The sequence below is a fragment of the Lytechinus pictus genome, chromosome 8 (genome assembly GCF_037042905.1).
Source record: "Lytechinus pictus isolate F3 Inbred chromosome 8, Lp3.0, whole genome shotgun sequence".
In the NCBI taxonomy this organism is placed as follows: domain Eukaryota; kingdom Metazoa; phylum Echinodermata; class Echinoidea; order Temnopleuroida; family Toxopneustidae; genus Lytechinus; species Lytechinus pictus.
Genome location: NC_087252.1, coordinates 26,254,204 through 26,279,956, shown reverse-complemented (window position 1 = coordinate 26,279,956; position 25,753 = coordinate 26,254,204). Strand labels below are relative to the sequence as shown.

The following is a 25,753-nucleotide window of genomic DNA, read 5'->3' as shown; positions in this document are numbered from 1 at the left end:
ATTCTCAATAATCGCATCATAATAATGATTAAAAATCTTAATAATTATTCGATAGGTGTGCACTCTCAGAAATGTGTAAACATTAGTTACATGATAGAAATATGAACCGGTAATAGGTAATATATGATAAGTAAAATATCATGATTTTATGAAATAGTAAAATCGAAAAAAGCTTTGAAGTCCCACTTATTAGTGTAATACATGTGTTGAAGATATTTCAAAGTGCTTTGAGATTACGTCCCTGGCCAGCCTTGGAGATAAAATATATGCAAGTATTGTCCAGTGCCCGGTAACAGGTAATAGATGATAGGTAAAATATCATGATTTTATGAAGTAGTAAAATGGAAAAAAGCTTTGAAGTCCCACTTATTAGTGTAATACATGTAGATGATATTTCAAAGTGCTTTGAGATTCCGTCCCTGGCCAGCCTTGGAGATGAAATATATACAAGTATTGTCCAGCGCACACATGATCAAACTCTTTACAAGAGGTAGATCTTCAAGTCGGTATCAGGACAACTACCCCCTGGACAATCACCCCCCGGACAACTACCCCCCGGACAATTACCCCCCTAGGACAATTACCCCCCGGACAATTACCCCCCGGACAATTACCCCCTGAGGACAACTACACCCCGAGGACAATTACCCCCCGGACAATTACCCCCCGGACAACTACCCCCCGGACAACTACCCCCCGGACAATTACCCCCCGGACAACTACCCCCCGGACAACTACCCCCCGGACAATTACCCCCCGGACAACTACCCCCCGGACAACTACCCCCCGGACAATTACCCCCCGGACAACTACCCCCCGGACAACTACCCCCCGGACAATTACCCCCCCGGACAACTACCCCCCGGACAATTACCCCCCGGAAAATTACCCCCCGGACAACTACCCCCCGGACAATTACCCCCCGGACAACTACCCCCCGGACATTTACCCCCCCGGACAACTACCCCCCCGGACAACTACCCCCCGGACAATTACCCCCCCCGGACAACTACCCCCCGTACAACTACCCCCCGGACAATTACCCCCTATATATACAAAGGGAGTGCACAGAGTCATACGTCGGCCGTACGTTTGACGTAAGAAGTACTCAAGGCATTCTCGAGTATCTTGGAATCAAACGTACGCCGTAGGAAAGCTGTAAAATTGAGCTCCATCCATAGGCGGATCCAGGGGGGGCGAGGGGCCCGCCCCCCCCTGTTACACCCACAAATGTAATAATCGCCCACAAATGTAATAACGCCCACAAATGTAATAACACTTTACCCACAAATGTAATAACGCCCACAAATGTAATAACACTTTACCCACAAATGTAATAATTTCACCCACAAATGTAATAATGCACTTTACCCACAAATGTAATAATTTTTGATCGCCCACAAATGTAATAATGACTTTACCCACAAATGTAATAAATTTGAAGGGATTTTTGGCGAATCCGTTCTAAACTAAAATCCTATAGTAATACGTACATATAGCACAAAAGTGCAAAGTCTTTTTTCCAGACCCGGTTATTTCAAAAATTATAACATAAGTCCAAAGTCTTTTTTCCAGACTCGGTTGTTTAAAAAATTACAATACTCAGTCCAGTCTTTTTTCCAGATCCGGTTATTTCAAAAATTATAATATAAGTCCAAACTAAGATACGATAATGATATTCCAGTTGAATTGAAATAAGAATCGAGCTTAGTCTTTTCTCCAGACCCAGTTAAATAAAAACTGGTGGAATTAATGTTGTTGTGTTAACTTATACGGCACGTATTGTGAATATATGCACTAAGAGTAAATTGAGAATCAAGCATAGTCTTTTCTCCAAACCCAGTAACTAAAAACTAAAACCCTATTGTAATGCGTTCATATAGCACAAAAGTGCAAAGTCTTTTTCCAGACCCCGTTAATCAAAAATGATAATATAAGTCAAAGTCTTTTTTCCAGACCCGGTTGTTTCAAAAATTATAATATAAGTCCAAAGTCTTTTTTCCAGACCCGGTTGTTTAAAAAATTATAATATAAGTCCAAACTAAGATACGATATAATGATATTCCAGTGGAATAAAATGTTGTTGTTTTAGCTTATACGGCGCGTATCATTCAGTGGTGAATATTTGCGCCAATAAAAATAAGAATCGAGCTTAGTCTTTTCTCCAGACCCAGTTAATTAAAACTGGTGGAATAAATGTCTTTGTTGCTGTTTTAACTTATACGGCGCGTATTGTGAATATATGCGCTAAGAGTAAATTGAGAATCAAGCGTAGTCTTTTTTCCAGACCCAGTTACTTAAAACTAAAAACTAAAACCCTTTACCCACAAATGTAATAATGCACTTTACCCATATATGTAATAATTTTTGATCGCCCACAAATGTAATAATGACTTTACCCACAAATGTTATAAATTTGAAGGGATTTTTGGCGAATCTGTTCTAAACTAAGACCCTATAGTAATGCGTTCATATAGCTCAAAGTCACAGTCTTTTTTTCCAGACCCGGTTATACAAAACATTTAAACAATCTTCCAAATAAAGATCCCAAAATTAATTCTTAATGTTGAATAACATAGAAGTTTAGCGTAGTCTTTCCTCCAGACCCAAATATTTCAAATAGCAAATAAAAAATAATAAATAATAATAATAAAAAAAAGACCCCCCGATCTTATTAATGTTGAACAAAATGTAAATATAGCATAGTCTTTCCTCCAGACCAAGTTATAAAAAAGTCATTCAAAAACAAAACAACAACAACAACAGCCAAAAACAGACCCCGCAATCTTTTCAACATTGAATAGCGTGTGTGTGTGTGTGTATTTGAGTTTTGTCAGACGTGTATCAATCAGATATGATTATTCACGTCTGGGACCGACCTTTAACGTCACCATCCGAAAGACGTGACCAGGGCTCGAACCTCTGCTTCAATATGTAACTTCCCCACATAGCTTGGATTACAGGCGCACGCCACAACGCCCAGTTAGCATCGAAATATGGTGTAGTCTTTGTTCCAGACCCAGTTATTTCAAAATAGGAAATTATAAGAAACAATAAAAACAAACAAACAGTATCAGCAAAGACCCCACAATATCATTGATGTAGAATAACGTTGTTGTTGTTATCTTGGGTTTTAAGGCGCGTATCATATGAATATTTACGCCTATGATTAATTTGTCGTCTTTGTGGTATGCGTTATCACATGGTTTTTATAGTTTTGAAGATACTGGGGTCTAAGTTTTAAGATTAATGTTTCGCTTAATTTGTATTTTTAAGAGAACTGGGTGTGGGGTAAGACAACACTCTTAACCCAAGCATTTTAACTGGGTTTAATTTTGAATATTGTCTTATAGCTTTGATTTTTTTTTCAATATTTGTTTATCTTTTAAATAACCGGGTCTAGACGAAAGACTAAGCATAATACTTGTGTTATTCCACAGGAATAAGAATATGACAAAGTTTTATGTTTTTAAGATTGTTTAAATTATTTTTTAAATAACTAGGTCTGGAATAAAGACAACGCTCTAAACATGTGCTTTTCTACATGGTCTTAATTTCGAGGATTGTTGGTTCTTAGATTCGTTGTTGGGGGTTGGGTTTTATTGATTTTTTTTCTTAAAATAACTGTGTCTGGAGGAAAGTCTACAATCGATCTTCATGTTTTTTAATTTGGTGATTTGTCAGGGGGGACAGAAAGGAGATAAGGATGAAGAGAGAAGTTTCGTTGTTTATTTGTTGGTTTGTTTTGTTTTGTTTTTGTTTTTGTTTGTTTTTTGCACTTTCATCCCATACTTTAGTTTTCGGTGTCCCGAAACCTGAAGTTTTATCAGGCCACAAATCTAGTTTACTTTTGTTTTCTCTGTTGCAGCTTAATGTTAGTAGCAGAAGAAAGTCACACGCACTGCAAGAAACATAACGCATACAAAATAAAAAGAATAGAAAAAAAGAAAAAATAAGAGGGAAAAGGAAAAAAAGAAAAATGAGAAGAAAAGAAAAGAAAAATAACAAGAAAAGAAAAGAAAAAAAAAGAAGAAAAAAAAAGAAAAAAAGAAAAAAAAAAGGAAATAAAAGAAAGGAAAAGGAAGGAAAAAGAAAGAAAGAAAAAGAAAAGAAAAAAAAGAGAGAGAAGAAAAAAAGGAATGGAAAAGGAAAAAAATTATAATAAGCTATTGAAAATGAACAAAAGCTGTGGCAAAAATAGTAAATCCTGACTGGTTGCCAACCAAGGAAAGAAGAAGAAGAAGAAGTTATTCCACAGTAATTAGATTATTGGGTATTCATTTTAGAATATTTGTAAAAACTATTTCATTTTTTTCAAATACTAACCAAGTCTGGAGAAAAGATGTTTTCTTTACCCATGCATTATTACAATGTTTTGTAGGGGTCTTAGTATTATTAAAAAAAAAACTAGGTGTGGGGTAAAGACATATTTTTTACTGGGTGTAACTTTTGAAGATTGGTCTTAGATTTGAAGTTTTTTAAATTCATTTTTTAAATAACCGGGTCTGGAGGAAAGAGTACGTTTTAAAACTCGTGTTATTCCACAAGAATAAGAATATGATAGGGTCTTACGTTAGAAGATTTTTTAAATAATTTTTTAATGATTAGGTCTGGAATTAAGACAACACTCTTTACCTCTTTTTAAAACAAGTTCTTAGGTTGAAGGATTGTTTGGTTTTAGATTTGTAGTTTGTTTATTATTACTATTTGCGTTATTTAAAAAAAATATTGGTCTGGCTGAAAGACTACGCTATATGTCCATGTTATCCAGCATTAATAAGATTATGGTGTCTTTATACTGTTTTTGTTGTTGTATTGTTATTTATAATTTTGGAATAACAGGGTTTGGAGAAAAGACTAAGCTCGATTTTCATTTTTATTCCACTGGAATATCATTATGGTATCTTAGTTTGGACTTATATTATAAATTTTGAAACAACCAGGTCTGGAAAAAAGGCTTTGGACTTATATTATAATTTTTTGAATCAACCAGGTCTCGAAAAAATAATTTGACTTATATTATAGTTTTTGAATTAACCAGGTCTGAAAAAAAGACTTTGCACTTTTGTGCTATATGAATGCATTACTATAGGGTTTCAGTTTTTAGTTTTAAGTAACTGGGTCTGGAGAAAAGACTACGCTTGGTTCTCAATTCACTCTTAGCGCATACATTCACAATACGCGCCGTATAAGTTGAAACAACAACAAAGACATTTATTCCACCAGTTTTAATTAACTGGGTCTGGAGAAAAGACTAAGCTCGATTCTCATTTTTATTCCACTGGAAGATCATTATCGTATCTTAGTTTGGACTTATATTATAATTAAAAAAAAAACCTGGTCTGGAAAAAGACTATGGACTTATATTATAATTTTTGAAACAACTGGGTCTGGAAAAAAGACTTTGGACTTATAATATTATAATTTTTTAAACAACCGGGTCTGGAAAAAAGACTTTCCACTTTTGTGTTATATGAACGCATTACTATAGGGTTTCAGTTTTTAGTTTTAAGTAACTGGGTCTGGAAAAAAGACTACGCTTGATTCTCAATTTACTCTTAGCGCATACATTCACAATACGCGCCGTATAAGTTAAAACAACCAAAAAAAGACATTAATTCCACAAGTTTTAATTAACTGGGTCTGGAGAAAAGACTAATCTCGATTTTCATTTTTATTCCACTGGAATATCATTATCGTATCTTAGTTTGGACTTATATTATAATTTTTGAAATAACCGGGTCTGGAAAAAAGGACTTTGGACTTATATCATAATTTTTTAAACAACCGAGTCTGGAAAAAAGACTTTGGACTTATGTTATATTTTTTTTAACAACCGGGTCTGGAAAAAAGACTTTGGACTTATATTATAATTTTTGAATTAACCGGGTCTGGAAAAAAGACTTTGGACTTATATTATAATTTTTGAATTAACCGGGTCTGGAAAAAAGACTTTGCACTTTTGTGATATATCATGGACCTATTACGATAGGTCCATCGCTATATGAACGCATTACTATAGGATTTTAGTTTAGAACGGATTCGCCAAAAATCCCTTCAAATTTATTACATTTGTGGGTAAAGTCATTATTACATTTGTGGGCGATCAAAAATTATTACATTTGTGGGTAAAGTGCATTATTACATTTGTGGGTGAAATTATTACATTTGTGGGTAAAGTGTTATTACATTTGTGGGCGTTATTACATTTGTGGGTAAAGTGTTATTACATTTGTGGGCGTTATTACATTTGTGGGCGTTATTACATTTGTGGGTGCAACACCCCCCCCCTATCGGCAGAGCAAAACAAATGAAGAAAAAAGGGGGAAAGAAAGAAAAAAGAAAAAGAAGGGGAAAGAAAGGAGGAAAAATAAGAGGGAGACGAGTGAAAAAAAAAAAGGTCAGGGGATGACTTGGAAAATGATAAAAAAATATATTTCATGTCACTATATTAATTTTTTCGCTCGCGCTTCGGGCTCGCATAGCCTGTTCGATGAGATACACATCTTGCTAAATAGGCTGATATGTAGCTTAAAATGTCAAGTTTTGAAGTCGATTTTACAAAGCATATTTCAGCTCGGACATTATTCATAATTTTGTTTGATTTACAAACTGATTTTTAAGTGCTCTGTTAAATGTCCGTTTTATGGTGTGAATATAACTTGCAGCTTGCGCTATGCGCTCGCATTATTAGATTTGCCAAATTATATAACAAACTACTTAAAACCCCCCTTTTATGACAGTTTACCAAAAATTTCGTCTTACGATTTGCGCTCGCATTTTTGTTAAAAATATATCAACTCACATATCCTATTCATGATTACAAAAGTGCTTAAAATATCCAGTTTTCAGGCCTCAGTGTCAACACATTTTACTCACTCATTTAGGCTTATTACATTAATAAATATGATAATACAATTTTCATGAATTCTTAATGACTAAATTGTCCCTTTTCAGAAAAGAATATCGACAATATCACAGTTTCATATGTTTCATATCGCGCTCAGGAAGAGGAATAAGAAAGTTGTCATCATTTTCATATGATGACAAAATGTCCTTAGACCTAGAATGTCCAGGTCCTATGTCAAAATAATAATGAAGATATCAGCTCGCGCTTCACACTCGCATCATTTATTAAGTGCTTTCCACATCCACTTCACAATTTCCATACACAATGCTTTAGATAGTGCTCAAATTCACCATTTTCATACCGGAATATCAAGTATTTTCCGCTCGCGCTTCGCGCTCGCATTGCTTTTTCGATGAGATTAATATCATGCTCAATATAGGCTGATATGGAGCTTAAAATATCAAGTTTCGAAGTCAATATACAAAACATATTTCATCTCGGATATCGAGCTTTCATTATTTTTTAATTTACAAATTGATTTTTCAAGTGCTCTGTAAAATGTCAGTTTTATGGTCTAAATATTAATATTTTCAGCTCACGGTGCTCGGTCGCATTATTTGATTTGCATAGGCCTACTTCTTTATAAATTCTTACAAACCGTCCTTAAAATGCACCTTAAACGAATTGTATACTATCATGATTGCCAATTTGTATAGAAAAAACACTGTATTTGATTATGTCATATTGTTTACAATTTAGTAAATTTGGTACTTAATTTCCTTCTTTAATGTTTAATTGCTTTCACCCAAGAATAATACACACAAACACACCTTGTAATTTACAAGGTGTTCTTGTGTGTATTATCTTTGCATAAAGTTTTTTAGCTAACTGTATTAAGTTATAAAGCCACATCTTAATCTGGAATGTGCACCAATTGTTTCATAATTCTTAGCTTCTTGTTAGTTGAACTGTTAAAAAAACAGATTCATAGGTCTACTTGACAGTGTTAGTGTTCATAGTTGCGTTATCGACTTTCAATTTTTCTACCTATTAAGGTGTTTTTTTTTACGTTTTATCTATTTGCCTGATTTCTTACCTGAAATTAAACCCAAAATAAATATTAAAAAAATCAGATCAGTTGGAATCAGGGATATTCAGCATATGTGATTATTATGACTAATCGTGTTCAATTGTTCTATGAAAACTTAGAATGAGGGCCAGTTTACAAATTTTCTGATGTATATATGCATAGCCAAACGGGAAGTTTCGGGTGCAAGCCCCCCCCCCCCCCATTTTTCATGATGCAGAAGGCGCCGCTAAACAAAAACAAAAAAGGAAAAAAGAAGAACAGGAGAAAGAGCAATATAAAAGAGAAAGAAAAAGTTATTAAAGTAAGATAAAGTAGAAAATATTTCGGAAACCTGTGCCACCAACCAAAACTTACAATGGGTCCCGCCTTATTCTAACATTGATGCTGGAGAGAAGGGGGGATTTTCTGAAGGTAATTGTCTGGGGGGTAATTGTCCGGGGGGGTAGTTGTCCAGGGGGTAATATTCCGGGGGGTAAATGTCCGGGGGGTAATTTTCCGGGGGGTAATTGTCCGGGGGGTAGTTGTCCGGGGGGTAGTTGTCCGGGGGGTAATTGTCCGGGGGGGTAGTTGTCCGGGGGGTAATTGTCCGGGGGGTAGTTGTCCGGGGGGTAATTGTCCGGGGGGTAATTGTCCGGGGGGTAGTTGTCCGGGGGTAATTGTCCGGGGGGTAATTGTCCGGGGGGTAATTGTCCTCGGGGGTAGTTGTCCTCGGGGGGTAATTGTCCGGGGGGTAATTGTCCGGGGGGTAATTGTCCGGGGGGTAATTGTCCTCGGGGGGTAATTGTCCGGGGGGTAGTTGTCCGGGGGGTGATTGTCCAGGGGGTAGTTGTCCTAGAACCCTTCAAGTCTTTTATAATTGATCCAATGTTTGTGACTATTTTATAAGAGGAGGGAGCTTATTCTATACCCTCTGTGCTATATAGGATATAGCATCAACTATCCGGTTTTAGAATACAAATCACTTTATATTCCTCCTAATCATCACAGCTCCAAGATGTAACCCACCCTGCATTAATGGAGGATCCTGTAGCAATGGACGGTGTATCTGTCCTCCTGGTTATATTGGAGAATTCTGCCAAAGTCCAGGTAAATATTTTATAGAATCACACCTTTTTTGTTGATTTTTTTTCCATTGTTTAATTCTCTGTATTTTGTCACATTTCTTATTTTTCATAATCTTTTTATATAAGAAATATACCTCTGTACCTTAAGAAAGGAAGAGGTACCCAATGATTGGTCAATACAATGATGCATTCATGAGTCATGAGTTTCATGAGTATAGGTTGGGGTCCATTGTTCACGCACTGAACACTCTTTTGCTCTAGATTTTCTCAAAATTCATGCATTTAATAGCAAAAATAATTTTGAACATTTGTTCTTCGTGATATTGTCTGATATTACTTTCAATCGTTTATTGAATATTGATCGCAAAGTTCCTGAAATACCGTCTTGTCTGGACAAATGACCCGTGTGGACATACAATATTTGATTTGAATGGGTACACAGAATTCTAGATTATGGCGTGACTGGCTTTCCATAGTTGTGATTAATCAGGTTTATCACAACTGTTTGAAAGACAGGCCAAGGGACCTGTTTCATAAACAAGTAATTATGGTAACTTGCTCTTATGGCATGAGGCATGGTACTGAAGCGCAGCAGCCAATCACAATCAATCAGTCAGATTTCTTGAACACCTTATTGCCAGCATGGCGACTAAGCTACAGCCGGAGTAATGATGTGAAACAAAGTACTAAGCACAGTACAATATATGCATATTATAACTGCACTTTATACATGAATCTATTATTATTGTTGTAATTATTATTATGATTATTATTTCAATCATTGTTTTCATTATTATGTTTGATATCAGTATTACTGAATCCTGTTTCTTTCAAACCTTTTTCTGTTGTAGGTGGTTTCTCTCTCAGCATTCGTCAGGTCGGTAGCACCCCACCAATACAGGGAGCCAATCTACGATTCTCCTGCCAGTCTTCTGCTCCAGGTCTCCTTCAGAACCCTGTATGGAGGGATCCTCGAGGGCAGAGAATCACTCACCAACAAGGTAAAATATTATTTGGATTTTTATAAATGAATATTTAGAACAGAATTGCAGATATAAATTATGAAAATTATTTGGAAGTTATGATAAATAAAAAAAAACTGAATTTCAGTTATATGAGATTTTTCAAAAGAGAATTAAAGTATTATGAGAATTTCTGGAAGAGGATTGCAGAGGTACACATAAATTTTGGCGAAAATATCAGAGATATTTGCCTTTTAGAAATGTATGAGGATTTAGGAGGAGATTTGAAGAGTTAAATAAAATATTTAAAGAGAATTGCAGAAATATATCACCTTTTCAAGAGAATTGCCCAAAGAATTGATAAAGTCCAGGACCCTATATAACACAAATCTAGGAAAATACAGATGAATCATATACAATTTATTTTGCAGGAGGTTCAGATCGTGTTTATGTTGAGATGATTTCGCCGTCTGCCACGACATTGGTTATCAACGACATCTCTGCTGCTGATGCTGGCAGCTATGCTTGTGTCCTTGGAACAGTTACATCAACACTTAATATCCATATCAATGGTAAGTAAAACAAATAATTAATCTCTTTTACATGGATCTCATTTCCCTTCAAAGTCAAATGTAATTAATATTTTATTCTCATTGATTATTTTCATGAAAAGATTTGTCAGTGATTATCATTGTCTAACTTGCTCCCAGACATTCATTTGAAAATATATACAGTAGCGTATAACTTCTCTCAGTAAAAAAACACTTTTCATTATGATTTCCTCTGACAATTTTTTTTTTGAAACACTCCCCAGGTTATCCCTGTACAAAGCCTACAGAAAATTACCAAATTCTGTAGTCAAAAGGTTTCACAAACTGTAAATTATTTGTTTCAGCCCGAGTGATCCCATGTAACCCTGCCTGTCAGAATGGAGGAACCTGTAGTGATGGAAGATGTGTCTGCCACAGAGGATTCTCTGGACAGGCCTGTGAGAGAATAGGTACTTGTATATCCCTTCATCATTATTCATTCATCTTGTTATTTTTGTTATTTTTATTATTGTTAATGTTATTATTTTTATTTTCTATGAATATTATTGCTATTATTATTCTAATTATTGGCAATTTTATTATTATTACTATTATTATTATGATTATTATTATTATTATTACGATTATTCTTAATATTATCGTCATGCTTTAATCATAATTGGCAAATGAATATAATACAGATCTAGCTTGTAACTTAAAAAATAAAGAATTAATAATGCATATGAACGCTAGGGGTGGGTATAGTTCATTGAATAACTGTGGTAGTCATGGCCCTGGGATGCGGGAGTGCTGGGGGGTGCTGAAGCACCCCCAAGATTTTACTTGGGGGTGCTGCGTGTCTCATTCTCCAAAGGCAGCACCCCAAGAAATGTAAACTAGAATAACCTTCATTTTTGAAGTGAAACCCTTTTTTTTCTTTTTTTGCTGCTTGTCAAATTTATCTCAGCACCCCCAGTAAAGAAAATGTTCCCAGGGCCCTGCTGGCAGCGAGCATTCTTTTGGCCCACTTGCAGTGGCTTTAAACAGGGATGGTACACATATATTTCAAAAGATATTTACAAATTTTTATTTGCAAGAACTTGAGTTCTAGTAAAAGTGTGGAGTATCTTTCTTCTTCTTGTTCCTCTTCCTTCCTTTTCTTTCTCTTCTCTCTTTTGTCATCCTTTCCCTTTTTTTTCTCTTGTCCTCCTCTCCTCTTCCTCATCCTGTTCTGTTCCTCCTCCATTTTCTCCTCCTTGTTACTATCATGACAATCATCATCATATATTACCTTGCAGGTCAAGAATGTATATTACCTTGTCAGAATGGAGGGACCTGTAGGAATGGTATCTGTCAATGTCCATCAGGGTTTTCTGGAATTGACTGCAGAAATGCTGGTATGTTCTCTAATATCTGTTCTGTCAGGCGAAAATCCCGTTGTCATACAGTGTCCATTTCCCCCTATTAATATTAACCCATTGCCTACGGAAACTGGGTGATTCTTGTTCAAAGTCTATTGGAAAATAGAATTAAGTAGTCACCGGTTAGTGTGTTTGTACATGTAAAAGAAAATGTGCTGTAAATTATTGATATTATTTTGTAGTTTGAACTAGATCTGATATCTAGGGTATTTTAATGAGAATGTCATAAACTAAATTTTATAAAAACTCTTTAGAAATATGTGTAATATCATCAATGCATGCTTACATTGCGATAAATGGTGATTGATCAATTCTGATCAAAGCTGTCCCTATAAATTACTGCCAAATTTGTCAGTATGAGTGACATAGATAAAAAAAAATGTTTTATTATATATGAAATGCATATATTGCCATCTTGGTCTGTGCAAATTTTATCTTCATTTTCAAAACTGGATTGTTGATATTTACATATGCATATATAAATTCTCTCTCAATCAGATATCAGGATCATCCCACCACCAACCAACACCCTGGTCGTCGGACAAAATACAACCTTCATTTGTGAGATATCAGACCAACTGGGTTACTTCAATCCTACCTGGTTAGGACCTGGAGGTCGAGCTATCAATGTTATGGCTGGTAAGCATTTTAAAGGGATGGTCCGGGCAAAAAAATATTTATATCTCAATACATAGAGTAGAATTCACTGAGCAAAATGCAGAAAATTTCATCAAAATCGGATAACAAATTATAAAGTTATTGAGGTTTAAAGTTTAGCAATATTTCGTGAAAACAGTCGTCATGAATATTAATTATGTGCGCTGATGATGTCACATCTCCACTTTCCGTTTTCTTATGTTATTACATAAAATCATTATTTTTTCATTATTTCATACGTGTGAATAATATGTCTCCCTTATAATGAAATAAGTTGCAGCAATAAATATCTAAAGCACTATTCAGTTGTCACTCCAATTTTTCTAGTTCTTGGAGGAAAAAATTTGAATTAACCTAATTTCATATAATAAAATACAAAAGAACAAGTGGAGATCAGATGTGACATCATCAGTCCACCTAATGAATATTCATGACGACTCTTTTCACAAAATATTGCTAAACTTAAAAATTCAATAACTTTGTAATTTGTTATCCGATTTTGATGAAATTTTCGGCGTTTTGCTCAGTGAATTCTACTCTACATGTATTTATTAAGCTATACATATTTTCAGCCCAGACGATCCCTTTAAGTACCTCTTTGGGACCCTGTAACCTGGATCTTAGTGCTTGATTGTAGGGCTGAATTTTCACTTGTTGGCACTGATCATTATGTGCAATTAATCGTATTAATAAACTGTACAAGGCTTTGTGATAGCGGCCCTGATTGAATTAAATTTAGATGCAAGTTGATCAATATGACTAATATAATTGTGCAAATAGTGAGCAAATGAAACTTGTTGTCTATGTTTTATCTGATAAGTTTTTTAAATGCCTTTTCAGATGAAATGATTGTGAATACTAATTGAAAGCTTATAAACTCAGCTAATATTGTACAAGTAGTGAGCAAATGAAAACAGTTTTTATATGTGGCATCTGGTAAAACTCTAAGTACCTCTTCTTATGAAAATGAATTTGAATACAAGCTGTTAACCCAATCAACTCAACTAATATGGTTATACATATATGATGGAAGGAAATCTTTTTGACTATGCTATGCTCAGTAAGCCTTGTGAAGTACTTCTTCGAAAGAAAAACATATGAGTACATTTTGAAATCTGATCAATATGGACAATGCTTTACAATGAAATGAATAGTTTGTTGAGCATTGCATTATTTCATTTTATTAGGAGTAGGTGCACCTTTAATCTCTATTTTGCAGAAGACCCTTTTTGACACTTTAGAGTAATCAGATATTGGAATTTTATTGTCCTTTGATTCTGTTTTTGTTAACTAGACAATGGAAGGTACGTCGTTGAGAGGGTGTCTGACTACGTATCTCGTCTTCATGTAGTAAGGGTTCAGCAAATTGATGAGGGGGTCTATGTCTGCACTGTTGGTATGCTTCGTGCATCCTTCACTGTAACCATTGAAGGTAAGCTATCTGTATAAATGCGTCGAGGTACAGTTTCTCTTTGCTAGCCATGATAATGATACTTCTTATTTACCCCAGTAGGCACAATGAACTGTTTTCCCAGCGGGTCTTGCATAACGTAATGTTCTTATACCCTTTTCCATTCTAATACATTGAGTGCCTTACAAGAAGGTAAAAGGTTCAATTTTCAAAGTCTTTGGTATGAATTAGCCAGTGATTGGACCCACAACCTTCCATTCATGAGGCGGGTGCTTTACCACTGAGCCAATATGTCAATCAGTGCATACAATTTTAGATAAAGGAAAATGTTAGAATATTGTTGATACCATTACCAGTGAATATTTGGAATGAAAGCTTTTTAATGTAAGCTAAACATTACCAGTCTAAATTGGCATTTCAATCAAAACAACGAAATCACTTTTCGACAATTTAATTGGCAACCCTTTGTTTTGATGATGCTTTTTTTCATTTGTTTTGACTGGTAATTTATCCGTATTGTTTGTTTATGTGTCTTATACTGTTCAATGTTAATGATGTATGCTACTTAATCGTTTTGTAAAGCGCTTAGAAACACCATGTATTAAGCGCTATATAAATACAATGTATTATTATTATTATTATTATTAAAATTGTTAAAAGCATGAAAATGAATAGAAAATTTACAACTGTTGCCAATTTTAGAAGAAGTTAATTTATCTTGATAGAAAACTATGTCCCTGTATTAAAAGGAAAAGGTTAGATTTGGAGAAGATGAAGAAAAGCATGTTGGCTTTGATTTTATATTGTTCCATATATTGGAAGGTTATCATTGGCCATACGTCCATCTCTTTTTTTCTAAGAAAATAAGAAAAAGGGTTGGCTGTAAATGAAAATGTTCTTACTGTTGTAATAACCAACTATAATCTCCAACTATGATCTCCCATTCTTGTTTTGTTTTCTCGTCAGCTCCTGAATGTCCCTTGCCATGTTTGAATGGAGGCACTTGTGTAGGAGGAGGTTGCCAGTGCCATGCAGGCTTTACTGGAAGGCAGTGCCAGAATAGAGGTAAGCACATTCTATAGAATGTTGATATGATTGTTATTTTTTATTCACATTTAATATGAATGAATACACTAATAGGCGATTCCACAAAGTTAACCATAAAGATTAATTTCCTGACATTGTGTGTTATTAACAAATGGCAATTCTTAACAAATGGTAATTGTATGGTAAAGCTTCATATAAAGAAGAGTTCATTGATAAACAACTTGTCATACACACATCAGTTACATTAGGTAAATCAACAAGGTGTGAGTCCCTTTTAGTGAAATAGAACTTGAAAAAAGGAAGTTAGATGCATGAAGTCACCATAGCACAGTCCGTGCCTCATCTTTAAGCAGGAATCCCACTTATAGGTGACATGCGTCTATTTATAGCAGCATTCCAATATTCCCCATTATGTTGCTAATGTAGAAAAATGAGGAGGGACAATGAAAACTGAATGGGGGTTCCCAGCGCAAAAGACACAACTGTTGCAGTTGAGAAGATTTTTTCTTTGTGTTTACTACTGCAAGTTTTCTTTTCTTCAGGACCACCATTCCAGGTACGGATCCACCCTCCAGATACCAGCCAGTTCCTAGTGGGTCAAGACATCACCTTCCTCTGTGAGGCGCCCCAGGGTAGCCCCTACGGAAGGCCGCAATGGAGAGGACCTGATGGCGTGCCTATAATGGCTATCACTCAAGGTAATTCCGAATTTGTATAGATTAGGGAACTGTAACATAAAAGATTGATTATGCAATTAAGCACTGTATGGTAAGCTATGTTATATGCAAACATGCCAACTGTTCCTCTTATATAGGAATATTCCTAAAATTTTTTTTTGCTATTTTAACCTTTATGTTCCTATTTCTGTAAATAAAAGCTGTAGGATTGAATAGGAAATTTAAGAATGTCCTGAAAAAAGTCCACCGATTCATTATTGCTCTGTATAAGTCATATTTAATCGAGAGATTATGAATCATTTTGCGGTACATCATGGCTGTACTATGGCTGACAGAAAGCCGCTCAAACATTTACTGGTTTTAGGATATGTTTTTGATATTTTATTTTCAATTTAATCCATCTTGGATTTGTGAACTTTATATCCTGACTTAAAGTTAAATGTTCCTTATTCATAACACTATTGTATAAAAATATAATTAATGATGTCTTGACAAGAACACCCAGACATCTTTGCTCCCAGGAGATTTGCAATATTAATTTTATGTATATCCTGAATTTGATAAAATTGATCTCCTTTCATGAACTCTAATGTTTGAAAATATAACAAATGATATCTTGACAGGAGCACCCAGACATCTTAGCTCCCAGGAAGTTGGGTCTTACCTGACCCGTCTTGTGATCAGAAGCCTTCGTCTGGACGATGCAGGAACATACACCTGTTATGTTGGACCTCATTCTTCAACCTTCACTATCACATTGGAGAGTAAGTGATTGGATTGATTTAGATATGAATTCACTACTGCAAAGGGTCGTTTTAGATCAGGCTATGCCATCCATAAATGCCTTCTTTGCATCATAAAAGAAAATTTCAAATGTAGAATTTCAATTCATGGGGCACTGTTAGACCAACATGCAATAGGAAAAAAATATTGAAAACAACTTTATTTTTCTAAATTGACCATACCTGGCTTTTTAGGGCCAAAATTACTGTCCCATTTCATGTTTTTTTTTTCCAATTGAGAGCCCTCACATCTTCCTTCTTACCAATCATTAGGCCTTGATTTATCAATCAGAATTTGTTATTGAAGTGCAATTTTGTAGGCCTTGTTTTATCAATTATATTGCTACTATTATATTACTACTACTGCTTTGCCATAGTCCTCAATGAATCGTTTGCATTCTCATGTTTTATCAGAATTTGTTATTGAGTTGCAGTTTTGTGAAATGTGAGACCCCAAAACTAAAGATGATTTTATTTGTTGTGACTATTGAACTAAAAATGAAAGTTTTACATTACATAGCCTACTTCAAACCCATCAATTATAATACTACTACTACTGCTTTGCCATAGTCCTCAAAGAATCGTTTGCATTTTCATGTTTGCATTTACTTTTGCCTTGGTCATTCCACCTACTGTTCCACCTAATTTTTTATCCATCAGGTCTTCCTCTCACCTGGCCTGGGCAAGGCCATCCCTTCTGCTTCACCTTCCACTGTCATTTGGACTAAGCTTTTTGAAGTATATTGCTAATTTGTAACTTTATCTTTAGGTACAGGTGGGCGACCCTGTGCTATCCCTTGCCTGAATGGAGGAACATGTATGGATGGTAACTGTGTTTGTCCTCAGGAGTTTACTGGACCTGCTTGTGAAAGACAAGGTACACAATATTTAAATCATGCCTTAATGTTTCCTAAATATAATTCATGTAATTACATATGTATGATTACGGGAAAACTTTCTCAACAAAAACAAAGCAACAATATATATCATGATATGATTTAAGAAATGGATTTAAGGATGGTATCCAATAGCGAGGGCGTATCAAAGTTACATACTTGTACTTTGATTCTATGTAAACTTCCAGCTGTGCATTTTTGGAGCAGTACTGTTCATCTTGGTACATCATTTTCCCCACTTGTTTCAAAGTTTAGTAGAAAGATGGGCAAATAATTAAAATCGCAAGGAAATTTCAGCATATCCAGTGCTAAAATATTGTCTCTAAGAACATTTTTATGTTTTTCTTGCGGTAATCACTGAAACCTTCAAAGGGAAATCCTACTGTAAATGTATCTATGTTAACCCGTTGGACACTGAATGATTTAACTCTAATACACATTTTCCATGGACTCAAGCCCACATATATGCATGTGCTCAGTCTCCATAGGTTAATAACACCATTTTTTTTTCTTTTGTCAGTGACGCCATATGCAATCCGCATCATCCCACCCACGGACACGTCACCCTCCGTTGGCCAAACGATCCGCTTCCTGTGTGAGCTTCGACAGGATGGCCAGTACACCAGCCCAATCTGGAGACTACCTAATGGGCTTCCAGTCAGCCCAAGGGGATATAGTAAGTCAGGCTATGGGATCATCGGGGTCTAGTAGTACAATTGTTTATAATCAGTTGTCAATTTCAAACAATGATTCTACTAGGCCAGTAAACAACATGGTTATGAATTCTCAAATGTAATTGTCCGTTGCATGTTCTGCAATGAATGCAATTCTCATTTAAAGGTCCATGGCTTTTCATGGTGAAATTCGTGGTCTCTGCCTAAGTTTTCCTAGGCTGTGTTAAATAATGTTGTATGTTCTTGAAAGATTTTATTAAATTGATAAAATGATCATAATGCTCAAGAAAAAAATGCAAACAGTGTGAAGAATTCATTCTGGGAGTGTTGGTTGCAAGCCTAATTGGTTGTAATCGTTTCAATGTGTGTTACAATAAAATATTTTTCTAACTTGATTGCTTTTCATCCCTCAAGGATGTGTGTAAATAGCATTTTTTTAAATAAATGAATCTTTTAGAAATAGTATTTCTAAAAACATATCGGATGCTTTAGCTTTTCACCTTAATATTCTGCATGTACATGTATATTGACATGCAAAAGATTAGTTTCACCTTTCTTTTTCCTAACCTTTAGTTTCTTGTTATGCCTCACTCTAGCAATTACCTACCTCAAATTTTTTATTGTCAGATTTTTTTTTTCTATTCAGTTCTTCCAAACTGATAATGCATTGTAGTTTCCTGTAGTGAATGAATTTAATTTATTGTATTTGTGTAGTTGGCAGTCAGCGTATGTACACCCAGAGCACCTCTCCCCATGCAACAACTCTCGTCATTGAAGACATCCAAGGCACTGATTCAGGGACGTACTCCTGCACAGCTGGTCCTCTCACAACATCCTTCACCATCAGCATCGCTGGTATGTATGTCTAGTAATCTTTTTCTCTATTCAAGAGCTACGACCAGTTGCAAGTACAATTCACTGTCATATTGTTTTGTTAAATGCTTCTCATTCTCCAGTAGCCAAGTGGCCACATTATTAAAGCTTAAGGTAATATTCACACGAGAGAATATTTACATGAAGGAATATTTACATGCAAATATCAGTTGTGATAACAATTGAGAAACATGTTCCTATCATATTCCAACAAGATGGCCGTCCACATGTTTGTATGTGTAGATAAAACGTATGTGCCAAACGATCTTGATAGAAAATGCATAGCCCCTGAGAAACAAGAACAAAGGCACAGCATTCATGTCAGTTGATGGGACACAGTCCCACATTAGTTTATCTTTGACATCGTTAGTAATCCTCTATGTGCTCTCTCTTCAGCTCACATTTCTTTATTTAACTATGATAGGTTTATATGTATTTAGAAGATTCATATCGAAGACAATATGGTAAAAATCGACCTTGATTTTAAAGAATTTATCATGATATACTTTCTTGCTGTGACTTCTTACTTTAATAAAAATGTATTTCATCAAACTTTGTTTTTCAGTTGAACCCACATGCCCCAGACCTTGTCAAAATGGAGGGACATGTGTGAACGGAGCCTGTGTGTGCTTCCCTGACTATACTGGCGATCAGTGCCAACTGAGAACTGGAAGTAAGCATAATACATTATACAATAATGCACGTATTAAAAGCGCGTGCATGCAGGGCCAAATAATGAACGATGTGCGACAAGAGCCAATTAATATACCGCACCGAGGTCCGCAGGACCGAGTGCGGTATATCCATTTTGCGAGTCGCGCACAGAGTTCATTATTTAGGTCCTCTATGCACAAGAATGCGTGTATTGTTTGTTTTATGCAACCCCCCTCACCCATGTTTCTGAGTTTCCCCGAATGCTATATTTGATCTAAATTCTAGATAATTTTAGATAATTCCAGAACTCGCACTATCCTGCACTCTGATGTCAGAGTGCAGGATAGTGCATTTGGTATGACGTCAGAGTGCAGGATAGTGCATTTTGGATGCATTAGTGCAATTCACTGAATATCATGTGATCCGATTTGGACCAATCAGATTACAGAACATTCTTGGGAGTTGTATAATGACCTGTTCAAAACTGTATTCGGTAATATTGTAGGCTTTGCACAAGGATGACTCTGTTCCAGTAGGGAACCAGTTGATACTTGCAACAAGAAATATTAACAAGAATTCAGCTTTTCTTTTGTAGACCTTTTCTGGAATGACAATTGATAAGTCTGTTTACTGTATGTAGAATACAAATCACTGATAATTTCTTTCTTCTCAAATAATGTACACTGTATCTTGAGTATGTATAATACAATTAAGCAAATTCTTTGGTCTTTTTTTTACTCAAAAGGTTACATTAATATATTATTCGATGTTATTTTCTGTGAGGAAAGCAGTCAAACTTTTGCTCAGAGAGAAATGATCTGATATGAAAAAACATACATATCTAATTCATAAAATGACTTGATTTGTAACTCTTTGTGCGCTTGGCCATAAACCTCTCTGTGAGGAATTATTTTCAGGGAGGGAAACAATGGATTGTTTGTTTGAGCGTAAAATGCGAAGTTCGCGCGGCACCGAGTGTGCTGGTGCAAAGTACGAGTGGAAAAATTTAATTATTATTTCAATTGTTTCTTGCAGCTCCACCTGGGCGATACCTCATCACCATCACCCCGTCCATACGGCAGATCCCTCGGATAGGTTCAAACTTCAACCTTGCCTGTCAGGTATCCAGTAACAGTCCCTATCTGGATCCGCAGTGGAGAGGAGCCAACGGACAGCTCATTCCATCAGCTTCATTGGGTAATAAACGGGCATGTTTCATGAAAGCATCTTGTCTGGTATTCACTGACTAAATAGTTGTTAGCCAATCAGATGCAAGGTTTTAAGTAGCTTATAACAAATTTCAGTGAAGTTTGCTGATTCATATGTTCCCCAGAGATCATTCGTATGCTTATTTTCAGAGATCAATTCATTTATTGCATTATTTTATAAATGAAGCAACTTTGCATGGCTTCATTTATAAGAATTGAAATAGCCTCGTAAATTATTTTTCAGGGATGTATTTCAGATGTTCTGCTAAAGACAGGTTATCCATGCTGCATTACTGAAGAGGACTTATAGATATCTGATGAATTATGTGTAAGAAGGAAAAGTTTTTGTGTTATTTTGGGCATTTCGATACAACCACAAACCTTTGTGTACATACACAAAGGTTGATGTTTATTGTGTTATTTTGGGGCAATTCCATACAGTTATCTACCTTTGTGTATATCTGACTCCAATCTCTGATTTCTTTTTTTTTAGCAATGCCTTGTGAAAAATCTAATGAAAGAAGAAGGTGGACAGATGATTACATACTATTCACTAGAGACTTTAACTATTTCTTTTTCTGTTTTGCCTCACAGGTGCAGTTGGGCGCTTATATACCGTCAAGACAAGTCAGAGATCGGCCATCCTCTATTTCAATGACCTGATGAGCTCTGATGCGGGAAGCTACTCTTGTAGTACAGGACCACTAACGGCAACAGCTAATATTACAATTAGTGGCTCAGGAGGCACAGGTATGAAAGAGATTCATGCAATACTCTTGTGATTTTTACTGACATCTTTGGTCTGAGCAGTCAGATGCAAGGATTTCATGAGCTTAGAACCAGTAGGGAAAATTACTGTTTTGTAGAATTACCCTCTACAAGAGATCTGTAAGATACATAAACTACCAAATCCAACCATTGATATATTTCACACAGTAGTATTTTTGGAACGAAATGCTTTACAATCTATTTCATCTTGTATTCATATTAAAATCATCAAAATTGTATGCAATTTTCTAAGTGTCATCTCATGTGACTCATTCCTTTTAGTTCTTTTACACTAGTTTGCATGCAAATTTGTTCATAGTGAATTTAAGGTGGTACATGGGACAATGCTTTGATAAACGTGTGTGATATTCATCTTTCCTTTCTTTGTTGTTTTATCCCTCAGCTTTAGAGGAACGTTGCTTCCCCCCCTGTGTGAATGGAGCAACCTGCTCTCAACGCAGATGTGTGTGTTTGCCAGGTTATAGTGGTCAAGCCTGTGAGAATATAGGTAATGACAATTCTTTGGAATCAGAAGGACTCAATATTACTTTCTTCACATATTTTGGCAGTGCAGAGTCACTTTCGGACATGGCACAACTTAGCTCAACAACTTTTTTCATGTACAAATTTAATGGGAAAGAGGTCTTTGAAAATGTTATAGACGATCAGTCATATTCTATTTTGAAGTTATCGTAAATTAATCTGTCCAGCATTGCATGGAGAAATTGATGACATTGTTTAATATGACCCATGATGTAATAATGACATCATTATGACGTCATATGAAATGAATGTAATCATTATCCAGAGCAGATACTTCATGCTTCAAATGTGAATTAAACGCTCTTTGCCAAAAGCGTGCATTTATACTAGGGCTTTTCTCAGTGCATGTGATGAAGTAAGACCTCTAATTATTTAAACACAATCTACATTGTCTTGGTTTTGTGCCATGGTACAATCGAAAACCACTTTTGTGAATGTTTTTTTTTAGATTGCGTTAATATTAATTTACATCATAAAGGGATGACATAAGGAATTTCCTCAACACACATTATTTTCTTCTCCCATGTAGAAACCATCCATGTCTTGCCTGACATACCAACACCCGACACTGAGCCCAGGATAGGTGATCCTCTCAGACTCCTTTGTCAGGCTCCTATTGGAAGTACGTACGGAAACCCTATCTGGTTGGATTCAAACCGCCAGGCCGTACCAGGAAGAGTCTTGGGTAAGTCAGGCCTGTTGATTCTTTTTTCTTGTTTTTTCTAAATGTGAGCTGATGCGTAATGTGGCTCTAAGCCTCTAACCTACGTCTGCAGGCACAGCTGTTTGGTTTTTCACATTTGTGAAGTATTCTTGAATAAATTCCTTAAAAAGGGGCATTTGATTTTTTATTGTTCCCAGGTAATGAGAGAGAGTATATGGACCACCCGACTCCAGGGGCGACTTACTGAATTTGAAGCATTGAATCTCAAATTTTCCTTTGTTTTTTATTCAAATGTTAGTTAAATTCTCTAGAGAAAGCCGTCCTTTTGGTAAAATTGATATGTGATCTTCCATAGACTCTTTAAAAAGGGGAATTTATTTTTTAATTGTTCCCAGGTAATGAGAGAGTATATGTGGACTACCCTACACCAGGAGCTACCCGACTGAACTTTGAAGCATTGAGCCTCCAGGATGCAGGAAGCTACACCTGTCAAACAGGGCCTCTCACGACCATCTATGAGATTGACATTCAAGGTATGAGAAAAGAAATTAGATGAATAAGAATGAGAATAGAAATAGCATTTTCTTAAACCAGCACGTGCCCAACTTTTAGTCATTTGAATGTTGTAGGATAGTAAAGGAAATTGATGTACAAGATGAAAAGAAATGGAATTATACACTCCTATTGACTTCTTTCTACATTCCTCAAATATTCGCGGCCATCCTTCAAACGACATCAATTGTCATCTGGGCCCCGTCTTACAAAGAGTTGTGATTGATCCAATCAATCGCTACTATGGAAAGCCAGCAAAGTCAACATATAAAATGGATGTTTATTTCAAAAAAAAATCTAGATATGACTGTATATCCATAAATTCATTGATTTCTTGACAATTTGGTGTGATCTCCTTTGTTTACAAAGGACATTTTGCAAATTTCCTGTAGAATAAATTATGACTCTGATGGATTTCCATAGAGTTCCATAGAGGGCAACAACACTCCACACGCTCCACAACATACTTGGTGAGATAAATAATCTGTAAAGTTCTTCCATGAAATACTCCCCTGGATCTGATTGTTCTATATTTCACCCCTCTACCCTTTCAGGTAATGAATGTGTGGAACCTTGTCTGAACGGAGGAACCTGTACATCTGGAAGGTGCCTCTGTCCCAATGGCTACAGAGGGCCACAGTGCAGAATTCATGGTAAATAAGTGTAACTTATAGGCCCATATTCTGAAGTCGGGTTTAACTTAAACTCAGGTCTAAAGTTGTGGTTTAAGTATGGACAGCCAATTGTTACATAAATCATTAACAGTAGAGATATAATATTTCAGCTCATTTGGCTCTCAAATCATTCACAATTGTCTGGGAAGTATAAATAGATAATTATCTTCACCATCGATGAATCAGGAAAGAGCACATACAACTCCATAACAATTTTGACACTTTTGGCTTCCCATAATTTTAGCACAGAGTTAGACTGTGGTTTAAGTTAAACCTGACTTCAGAATACAGGCCATAGTATTTATTATGGTAATTATTTTTCATCCATGCGTATTTGTATTATATTCATATGTGAAAAATGATTTTAGAAATCATTGATATGAATATAAGTGTATTAGGGACGGATTTAGATGGACTCGAGACAGTACTTTGGACTAGTGTTTACCAAACTATGTGTCAAATATCACAGCTGGTTTATAAAATACTTGTAAGCATGGAACATTTTCCATTTTTGTGTGAATGGTGAGAAAAATGTGGATTGAGGCGCATTCAAAAGACTGACCACATCAGATATTCTGTCCAAACCTGTATGTGTAGTTAATATATTGTGTATTTACACTATGCTTCAGGTCTACACATCACATTATATTTATTTATTATATCTATATTCATCGGTTTACTATAATGTCTGATTTAAATCTTCTCTGATTTTTTAAATACAGATGCCAATGCCTATGTGATCCGAGTCATACCTGTGGACCATACCATTCCTGTAGTGGGGGAGCAACTGAGGGTCATTTGTGAGGTGTCTGCTGATAGCCCGTATGGTGCTCCTAAATGGATTGATCCCCAGGGCGATGAAGTCATGAGTTTTGCTCCAGGTAGGTGGAAAATGTGCATGCCACCATATTTATTAGTTACAGAGATTATGCTCTGTGAAACTAAAATATGTTTTTCACAAATAAACAAGAATTAAAACAACAACAACAGATGATTTTCCAGCCCTGTAATAAAATTAATACTGAAGATTTTCAGGGTATTCAGGCAATGTATATACTTACCCTCTGATTTTTTTTTAATAGATAGTTGGTGTGCTGTTTTTCAAAGATAACCAAATCATAACCACCGTCCCAAAACGGTGCTTTTCAAACTCTCTTATTGCATATATACTGATAATGTTTCCACCACATGTTTAAAATTAAAGTAAGAAATTATCAAAAGGTAACCCAAACTAAGTAAACTTATAAAGCCTCCTAATTGCATAAATACTGATAAGATTTTCACTACATTTTCAGGTCCTTTGGGCAACGTGTATACTGAAACACCTACTTCGCTGTCAAGAGAACTGGTATTCACCAGTCTGACGGAGTCTGATGGAGGCATGTATTCGTGTGTAGCTGGTCCATTGATGTTCAACCATACAGTCATTGTACATGGTAAGCCAGAATGCGATTGTACCGGATAAATAACTACTTGCTGAATTCCTCTTTATTGTTCACCCAATTTTTTTTTCCATTCCTACATGGTAAAATTTGATTTCATCAATAATTAATCAGTTATCCTTTCTTCCCAATTTATTTTCCACCTTTTTCTAACAGCACCTATAATTATTTTGATCAACTTAAAAGATATAGCAATTGATAGGGGTATCATGTAGGTACATTATACAAAGAATTCTGCCATGGAACTGTATTTTCTACATTGAAAAATAACTATGGCAATGCCATTAAATATGAACTTCCAATGAAAGATATTT

At 35.6% G+C, this 25,753-nt stretch overlaps 1 protein-coding gene across 1 annotated transcript in view; it reads left to right on the top strand.

Annotated features, from left to right (window-relative positions):
• Window positions 1–25,753, top strand: part of LOC129266969 (uncharacterized) — a 248,295-nt gene that overhangs the window by 91,548 nt on the left and 130,994 nt on the right. Inside the window, exons 81-102 of the mRNA XM_064104176.1 lie at window positions 8,928–9,026; window positions 9,856–10,005; window positions 10,398–10,538; window positions 10,862–10,966; window positions 11,795–11,893; window positions 12,416–12,556; window positions 13,869–14,006; window positions 14,952–15,050; window positions 15,575–15,730; window positions 16,333–16,473; window positions 17,261–17,368; window positions 17,908–18,063; window positions 18,776–18,916; window positions 19,500–19,607; window positions 20,624–20,785; window positions 21,391–21,546; window positions 21,968–22,072; window positions 22,637–22,792; window positions 23,167–23,304; window positions 23,878–23,976; window positions 24,720–24,878; window positions 25,293–25,433. Coding sequence (XP_063960246.1) covers window positions 8,928–9,026; window positions 9,856–10,005; window positions 10,398–10,538; window positions 10,862–10,966; window positions 11,795–11,893; window positions 12,416–12,556; window positions 13,869–14,006; window positions 14,952–15,050; window positions 15,575–15,730; window positions 16,333–16,473; window positions 17,261–17,368; window positions 17,908–18,063; window positions 18,776–18,916; window positions 19,500–19,607; window positions 20,624–20,785; window positions 21,391–21,546; window positions 21,968–22,072; window positions 22,637–22,792; window positions 23,167–23,304; window positions 23,878–23,976; window positions 24,720–24,878; window positions 25,293–25,433 — 2,898 coding nt within the window. The remainder of the gene's footprint in view (window positions 1–8,927; window positions 9,027–9,855; window positions 10,006–10,397; window positions 10,539–10,861; window positions 10,967–11,794; window positions 11,894–12,415; window positions 12,557–13,868; window positions 14,007–14,951; window positions 15,051–15,574; window positions 15,731–16,332; window positions 16,474–17,260; window positions 17,369–17,907; window positions 18,064–18,775; window positions 18,917–19,499; window positions 19,608–20,623; window positions 20,786–21,390; window positions 21,547–21,967; window positions 22,073–22,636; window positions 22,793–23,166; window positions 23,305–23,877; window positions 23,977–24,719; window positions 24,879–25,292; window positions 25,434–25,753) is intronic.